The sequence below is a fragment of the Leptodactylus fuscus genome, chromosome 2 (assembly GCF_031893055.1).
Source record: "Leptodactylus fuscus isolate aLepFus1 chromosome 2, aLepFus1.hap2, whole genome shotgun sequence".
Lineage (NCBI taxonomy): Eukaryota > Metazoa > Chordata > Amphibia > Anura > Leptodactylidae > Leptodactylus > Leptodactylus fuscus.
In genome coordinates this window covers 49,168,164-49,177,605 of record NC_134266.1, presented here as the reverse complement: position 1 = coordinate 49,177,605, position 9,442 = coordinate 49,168,164, and the positions used below count along the sequence as shown (strand labels likewise).

The window sequence follows — 9,442 nt, the reverse complement described above, 5'->3', positions numbered from 1 at the left end:
GGTTACATTTTTTTTAAGTATTATCCAGCTTTACAAAGAGCTATACTGAGGGTTTACACTGGGATCCTTGTAAGTATTTGCTGTGATTTACACATTATACAAACTACCAATGACAGTAACTGAATACAAAAAAAATGCACCCCATACGTGGTTCATATTCTAAAAGGCAAGTCTGTTGTTAGAGATTCTTCAGAATCACAAATCCCAATAGCAGCCCATGTTATGAAACATAATAAAAAAAAATAAAAAATAAAAACAGTTCACAACCCCCCAAATCATAACCCATGATACAACGGACTGGTTTTACAAGTTCACATTACCATTCTGCTCAGCCAAATATTATATGTCAGACTTATTTTTTATAGGGCGGTTTTGGCATGTGTCCATGAGAACATGTTGCAGGACTTCATCTTAGTGCATGGGAAGTGAATGTTGGTAGCCCGATGCTTGTAAGTAACCAAACTGCCATGGAAATGGTCCAGGGGAATGTTCTGAAAGATTGTCCATCTGATGAGGGAAGCAGGTGCCCCTCACTCCAAGGCTGTAGCCACCATGTGCATAGTAAGAGTAGGGGGAGCTTGGCATTGAATTGTCCTCTGTTGGGCTTCCATATTGGCACTGTAAATAAGTCTCCTCGGGTGAATGTCTAGTGTAGTAAGGAGAGTGCAGATGTACGGGCTCCCCATAGCTAGGTTCAGAGTGTCCGTCTTGATGCGGCTGAGGTGGCGTTATGTAGGCCTGAGGGCTTCCATCATTGATCTCTGGTTGCCTGTGCCTTTCATGTTGAAGATGGCATTCTGTGTGGTTGCAGGCCCATTTTTGCTCTGAACTTGAGTGCAGGAACATGGAGAGAGTAGATATCCTATTGATGGCTCTCTTCAGAGTTGCTATCTTAGATAGCCTTTTCCCATTCAAGTCATGTTTAAGGGCCAGTCGTAAAGCATTGAAGGCCTGATTGTAGTCCAGGATCCTCTTCCTTTCTCTGACATTGGCTGCTATCCGCCTGGCCTTTGACCTCACTGGCCTGGTCCTTTTCTTTGGTTTGGCGTCTTCGACTTCACTCTCACTTTCTTGCGTTTGCAATTTCTGTAGAGACTGTTCGCCTCCATCTTCTATTTCTAAATCATCGTCGGAGAAGTCTGACTCTATGAGGCTCATGGCAGCTGTGCTCACTATTCAAGTCAAGCCCTGAGATAAGATTCTTTTATCTTGGATTTGTCTTGTCCTTGTTCTGCTTTTAAAGATCTTGGGTTAACCTCAGTCCTTCCACTCCCTCTTGAAGTCACTCCCTTTAAGGGCTGCCTACTTTTTAATGTAACGTGCTTTCTTGTTTTATTATACCTCGAAAGGCTCTAACAAGTAACTAGTATCTTTGTTTTATTACCTGCCTGCAGGTAGACAGGGCTTGGTTTGATAGCTTTGTCAAAAAAGATCATAGAAAACATGCAAATGCCTGTAGTAAGAGCTCCGACATACTGATCTGCCAAATTACACAGCGTACATAGTTCTCCTTTTACAACAAATTACAGGTCTTTCCTCTTAATCTTTTCTAGCTGATCACCTTCCAACTTGTACTGCCCCGGGGGCCAATAATACATGGATATAATGCAATTCGCACCTTGGCTAGAGAGAATATTTACATGTCATCCAATATAGAAATAAATGACATAATATTCATAGACTATTTCATAGCCATAAAAGATGACTGAATGAGCCTCTAAAGGCAGAAAGATAGCAGAATATTGCAAGTAGTCTTATAGCGGAAAATTTGTCTTCTCTGGTTTACTGCTTAATATGTAAAACCAGCACTTGACATGGCGTGTAGCCTGTAGAAGTCCCAAGGGTTTTATAACCCTGTCTGTTATTGAAGGGGGGTTTGTGGTTTATATACGTATATTTTGCTTTATTCACTCTGGTCTGGTCCCTGGCCATGCCACATGACCAGCAACGGGACTTGCCAAATCGCACTGCATCTTATGTGTGAACTGGAAGACAGTGTCCCTATTCATTCCTATGAGACTGACCAAGCATCTTATAAGAGATGGGAAATCTAGATTTTGCTTCACCCATAAGATGCAGTATGAATATGTACAGTCCTATGAAAAAGTTTGGGCACCCCTATTAATCTTAATCATTTTTTGTTCTAAATATTTTGGTGTTTGCAACAGCCATTTCAGTTTGATATATCTAATAACTGATGGACACAGTAATATTTCAGGATTGAAATGAGGTTTATTGTACTAACAGAAAATGTGTAATATGCATTAAACCAAAATTTGGCCGGTGCAAAAGTATGGGCACCCTTATCATTTTATTGATTTGAATTCCCCTAACTACTTTTTACTGACTTACTGAAGCACAAAATTGGTTTTGTAACCTCAGTGAGCTTTGAACTTCATAGCCAGATGTATCCAATCATAAGAAAAGGTATTTAAGGTGGCCAATTGCAAGTTGATCTCCTATTTGAATCTCCTCTGAAGAGTGGCATCATGGGCTACTCAAAACAACTCTCAAATGATCTGAAAACAAAGATTGTTCAACATAGTTGTTCAGGGGAAGGATACAAAAAGTTGTCTCAGAGATTTAACCTGTCAGTTTCCACTGTGAGGAACATAGTAAGGAAATGGAAGAGCACAGGGACAGTTCTTGTTAAGCCCAGAAGTGGCAGGCCAAGAAAAATATCAGAAAGGCAGAGAAGAAGAATGGTGAGAACAGTCAAGGACAATCCACAGACCACCTCCAAAGAGCTGCAGCATCATCTTGCTGCAGATGGTGTCACTGTGCATCGGTCAACTATACAGCGCACTTTGCACAAATAGAAGCTGTATGGGAGAGTGATGAGAAAGAAGCCGTTTCTGCACGTACGCCACAAATAGAGTTGCCTGAGGTATGAAAAAGCACATTTGGACAAGGCAGCTTCATTTTGGAAACAAAAATTGAGTTGTTTGGTTATAAAAAAAAAGGCGTTATGCATGGCGTCCAAAAAGAAACAGCATTCCAAGAAAAACACATGCTACCCACTGTAAAATTTGGTGGAGGTTCCATCATGCTTTGGGGCTGTGTGGCCAATGCCGGCATCGGGAATCTTGTTAAAGTTGAGAGTCGCATGGATTCCACTCAGTATCAGCAGATTCTTGAGAATAATGTTCAAGAATCAGTGACGAAGTTGAAGTTACGCCGGGGATGGATATTTCAGCAAGACAATGATCCAAAACACCGCTCCAAATCCTCAGGCATTCATGCAGAGGAACAATTACAATGTTCTGGAATGGCCATCCCAGTCCCCAGACCTGAATATCATTGAACATCTGTGGGATGATTTGAAGCGGGCTGTCCATGCTCGGCGACCATCTAACTTAACTGAACTTGAATTGTTTGTCCAAAATACCTTCATCCAGGATCCAGGAACTGATTAAAAGCTACAGGAAGCGACTAGAGGCTGTTATCTTTGCAAAAGGAGGATCTACTAAATATTAATGTCACTTTTCTGTTGAGGTGCCCATACTTTTGCACCGGTCAAATTTTGGTTTAATGCATATTGCACATTTTCTGTTAGTACAATAAACCTCATTTCAATCCTGAAATATTACTGTGTCCATCAGTTATTAGATATATCAAACTGAAATGGCTGTTATAAACACCAAAATATTTAGAACTAAAAATGATTAAGATTAATAGGGGTGCCCAAACTTTTTCATAGGACTGTAAGTCTGTTTGCCGGTCATATGTCATGGTCAGGGACTGGACTGAAGTGCAAACGTAGCTAAATAAAGCCAAATGTGCGAATTATAAATGCACAGCCAGACTTGCTCTAACAATAACAAATGGGGAGGGTGCAAAAAAAAAAAAAGTTCTTTTTTTAAACTGGTATTAGAGAATGGTTTGCGCACATTTGGCTGCCACAAAGCAAAAAGCAGACATGCAAGTCTGTTTGCTGGTCATGTGACACGACCAGGGACTAGACTGGAGCGCTAAAGGAGCTAAATAAAGCAAAATGTAGGTATTTTAACCCTACAAAATACACTGAGTTCTTAAATTGGTACTAGATAATAGTTTTGTGCACAAAAATGGATGTTTAAGGCATATAATATGTATAAGATTTACTGTACCACAATCATAGGTGTGACTATAGCCAAAACAATTGCTATGGGGTCTAGGAACTGAGGTGTGTCACTGAGGTGTGTCACTGCAATGTATGAAAGACAATGCTTTGTACATAGCACTTCTATATGGCTTCTATATGGAAAATGGCAATGTGTCTTTTCAGTAATACAGCTGTAAACTAGATGGCCGGGTTCCATCTTTGACTTAGTTATGGGGCCCTCTGAACTCTATTCAAGTCCCTGAAAATAATGGTACAGTATATATCAGTATTGAAAAAATTATAATACAACAAAATATAGTACATACGGACACTGAAACCTACTGGTGTGATGTATGTGTAGGAATCATATTAAGTGCCCATCCAAATACAGTATGACAATATTAGCATTGTGAACTGATAGGAGCAAAGTCAATAAACAGGGATCACTGAGCCAATTGGGGGTGTACGTTCCTCTGGCTCCATCTACGTTCTTCTAGCACCATCAGAGTAAATATATCACCAATGTAATGATATATGGTAGAAAGTGTGCAGTGTAAGTTACCACAGTGCAGGTGGTGGGTACAGCATACAAAGTCAGTTCAAACATAGTACTCCATGTACTCACCTTACTTGGCACTATATAAAGTCTATTCATATAGATACTTGATATGGAAACACAGCCCCCACTGGGCCATCTCATGGTGCTTAGCACTAACTGTATTTTTTGGTTTCCTGACCACTAACTAGCCCTAATGTATGCCATTGCAGATTTTTACTCAAATCAGATAGAGCTTTAGAGAACAGGGGGTTTGGGGCCAAGAAGGTATAAGAGATTACAAATGGTAATGCCACTAACCAGTTGGCTTTGGTGTCCATAAAAGGCAGCACTACCATCATCATAGGACAAAATACAAATACACTATATTGGATTTCGATAGACATGGAATGGTGGATTGGCTAAATGTCTACCAGTATTCTCATACCCACTTTTTAACTCATTCTCTACAAATGTTTTACCATACACTAAAAATATTTGGTGACATAGTACTATTAAGACAAAGCAGCAAAAAAAAATAAAAATAAAAAAAATTCCTACATAGTGCTTTCAAAGACACATACCTAGTGTATTTGGATGGAAACACTACAATAGTGTGACTGTCAATGTCAGTACAGTCACACCATTCTGACTGCATTCATTTACTTTACAGCACCATTTCTCTGTAGAAGGTATTATTCCCCATTCTATATATATGTGATGTTCCCTCCATCTGCAATGTTGCATGACTATTTCTAATACAGATCAATGTTATTATATATGTACATACATGAGAATATTTGGGCAAAAAATAGCATTGCTGTCACATTAAACAAATGGGCTCTTATGTTCTCCATTTCTAAGTTATTGCTAGAGATAGCTGAGCACTGTTTGACAGTCCCTTGAAGATGAATGCACATGTGGACTCCATTCATACAGGGCACACGAGACCCCCATTCTCATAATCCATGGTGATTCCAGCAGTCGCCCCCTATCCCGTGGTCGTATTTTCCAACATACCTATTTAATGCTCTGTTCACATTGGAGTCTTCATCTATACTTCTGTCACATCTGGTTACACTAGCACAGCATGTATTAGTAAGCTTACTGTAACAAAGGACTTGTTTAATTCACTCTATCAGCAATGGCAAGAAATAATGAAACCGTGCCTGACAGAGAATTCCCATTGGAGTTACAATGTAATTTCTATAACAAAGATACTAATAGAAGATTGACGGAAAAATTATATAGAGTTTAACTAAGCCATTATGTTCTTATTTGAAAATAGGAAACTAATATGGGCCTAAAAACTCATGCAAAATAAAGGATTAAAAATGAATATTTTTAATAACAGTTTGTAATATTGTCTGCACTTTAACCCTTTCTCACTATGCACAATACTATTGCATAGTGTTAAAGGGGTTTCCAGGATAAACTAAGAACCCCTAAACTAACCCCCCCACAAATCTATAAGTACCCATATCCCTGGATAGGTCATGTGACTGCCCCAGTGACACTTTCTGATAATCCTGTGATGTTCCGTGTCACCTCTTCCGAAACAGAACTTCACCATTACTCTTCCTCCTTCCCTATCCTCATCAATACTTACCAAGCCTTCCTGTGTCTGAGGATGGTTCCTCCCTGTCTTCCTCTCTGCTAGCAGTGAGTGGAATAGGTTAGATAGGGAGATGGGGGTGGGTCGGAGGAGCGAGTAATGGGTGGGATCACTAGGATAGGGAGATGGAGGAGAGTGGGAGGGGCTAGTAATGGCAGGATAGCTAGTCTAGTGAAAACAGAGTGTAACAGAGTGAGGGGGGACTGAGTGAAAGGGAACTAGTGTAGAAGCTACACAGGAGGCTGCACAGCAGGAAGCTAACCTTGTAAGCAAATGCAGAGGATGCAGCAGCTGCCAGAGACACCCAGAAATCACTTCAAAATACTCTGACTCTGGCAGTTTACCCTCTGAGATTAATAACAATCATGACATCTGGGTGGTTATAGGGCAAGATTGCTTTCCCCCTTCCACTATACAAAAGTATTCAGTACATTGTACCAGGGATCCCAGGTTCCAGTCATCTTGTGGGGCAGGAAAAAACAAACAAACCTATTTTAGGTATCCTCATGTGCGTATAAGTCCGCACTATGCAAAACTAATGTTATTTACCCTGGATGGTGAAAGCCATGGCGCAGAAATTGGTACCAATAAAAAACTATAACTTGTCCTAAAAATAAAGAGCCCTGACACAGCTCAGTCAGCAAACCTGTAAAACCATAATAGACATCAGAATATGGTGACCCCCGGGAAAATTGGTTTATTTGTGGAAAATTACATTTTATTTAATAAAAGCAGTAAAACATAATAAAACCAATATATATATATATTTTATTTTCTTTATTTTTTTTTTGCTGGACTATGTTGCAATCTAATTTTCAATGCAGAGTGTGCCAGAAAAACAAGATGCAAAAGATAATATAGAATTGTATTTTTTTTTCTCATGGAACCCCCAAAAGCTTTAATAAAAGCCAATTAAAACATTATATGCACCCCAAAATTGTGCCAAATGTAAGTATAATCCATCACATAACTGTCCAGAGAAAAATTTAAATGTTATCAATTTTGGAAGGCAGAGATGGTAAATATAAAAAAAAAGTCACTGAACATTATTAAAGGGTTAATGCGCAAAATATCCAAATAATTGCTCTGGTGGTATTTCTATTTTTTTTAAAAAAAAAAAAAAAAAAAGTCCATTTAATATTAAAAAATGTATTTATTCTTTATTCATTATCCTAAAAAAAAGCTACATTTTTTAATAAATGAAAAATATATATATTTAAATCATTAATTGTTAATTATAATTTCTTGAGAATCATCAATAAATCATCACAATGATCATAATAAATATTGATAACAATAATAATAATAAATATTGATGATAATAATAATAATAAATATCCATAGTAGTAATAATAATTTATTGTTACCATTATAAATAATAATCATTATATTTATGTAATCATCATAATTATAAATAAGCGTCAGATGCATCTCTGGGTCATCTGTGCACTACAAACTGATGCACAGATTTCTACTAGAATTTGCGCTAATTTTGGAAGTAAACTATAGAAAATGTGTTGACCTACAGGAGGTCCTCCCCTCTCCCACTAAACCTTATCCACCTTTGTGTCCTGCAGAGTGGATATTGTGGCTTATCATTTGTGATTCCAGTCTACTTGTACAGTTAAGGGCTCGTTCACATCTGCGTTCTGTTCTGCGTTCTGCTCTCCGTACTGCAGGTTTCCGTTTCCTGCATAAAACAGAGGCAGGAGATGGAAACCTGCAGGAGTCTCTCTCACCCATTCATTTGAATGGGTGAGAAAGATGTCCGGCTGTGATCGGCGGTGAGCGTTTTGCATGCAGAAGACGGAAAGCACAGAACGGAGAGTAGAACACAGGTGTGAACCTAGCATCAGTGTGGCGCTAACTACCCATCAACTAAACAAAGTGCTGGCTGAGTTTTCCTTTTCTCTCCCCGTCTGTTGCCTAATCTAGTGCGTAAAGATGAAGTTGCTGCTCATTCCTCCTATTTTTATCCTTCTGCATTTATTCTGAAATTATTGAGTTGTACTACTAGGAAAGGGCAGGCTAGACATTCAATATCATTTATGTATAGCTAGATATGTGTGGAGTGGGTTAAAGGGACATTAATGGTACAGGCGCAGTCCACGAGTTTCCTAAGGTAACCACTTTTTTTATGCGGAACCCCCGAACGGAATCCCGAACGTAGATGTGAACCTAGACTTATTTTTTTTCTTTTACTGTTTGTAAATTCACTGTCAGCTAACCTACTGAGATTTATAGTTGCAGTATAGTGGATAGGATTTAAAGGGGTCCTCCAGAACTATGGTATTGAACTCCTCTTTCTCTTCTCAGACCAATGGAATAAAGTCCATTGCTCACATGACCATATTGCAGCTTAGTACCATTTAAATGAATGGGGCTGACCTACAATACCGAGCACCAGCACGGAAAACCGTAGACTATAATGGGGTATGTGTGGTTTCTGCTTGTAGCCCTTTTCTCTTTGCATTTTTCATGTAGAAAGGGGAACGGAATCCCTGAATGCAGATGTGAACCGAATCTAAACTAAAAATATTTTGACTATGAGAAATATTGTAGCAAAAGTAAGGCTGGGTTTATACCTGACCGGGTGTCCATCTGGCGATTTCAGTTATATAGTCATTGGGGTTAGTCAGTTATACAGTTATTATAGTCAATGGGATCCATTGGGCTCCACTGGTGTTCGCTATTTTAGCGGTCCATTTGTCCATTCTTCTGGCTGTCTGATGGACCAGAACAATGGACAAACAGATCATTAAAATAGTGAATATCAATGCGGCATGACTATAATGGAGTCCATTGGGTGTTTGTTCTTTATTAGAGATGAGCGAGTACTGTTCGGATCAGCCGATCTGAACAGCACGCTCCATAGAAATGAATGGATGCACCTGGTACTTCCACTTTGATGGCGGCCGGCTGCTTAACCCGCCGCGTGCCGGCTACGTCCATTCATTTCTATGCGAGCGTGCTGTTCGGATCGGCTTATCTGAACAGTACTCACTCATCTCTATTCTTTATAACTAGAGATGAGCGAACACTAAAATGTTCGAGGTTCGAAATTCGATTCGAACAGTCGCTGAATGTTCGTGTATTTGAACGGGTTTCGAACCCCATTACAGTCTATGGGGAACAGATACTCGTTAAGGGGGAAACCCAAATCCGTGTCTGGAGGGTCACCAAGTCCACTATGACACCCCAGGAAATG

At 39.4% G+C, this 9,442-nt stretch overlaps 1 protein-coding gene across 1 annotated transcript; it reads right to left on the bottom strand.

The window, feature by feature from the left end:
- Nucleotides 1-411: 411 nt before the first annotated feature.
- BHLHA9 (basic helix-loop-helix family member a9) lies at nt 412-1,158 on the bottom strand. Its single transcript, XM_075262628.1, has one exon. The coding sequence runs from the start codon at nt 1,156-1,158 to the stop codon at nt 412-414; it is 747 nt and encodes a 248-aa protein (XP_075118729.1).
- Between the last annotated feature and the right edge of the window lie 8,284 nt (nt 1,159-9,442).

Excerpts from the sequence above, each read along its gene's own strand:
- BHLHA9 (XM_075262628.1), bottom strand. The coding sequence starts at position 1,158 with ATGAGCCTCATAGAGTCAGACTTCTCCGACGATGATTTAGAAATAGAA.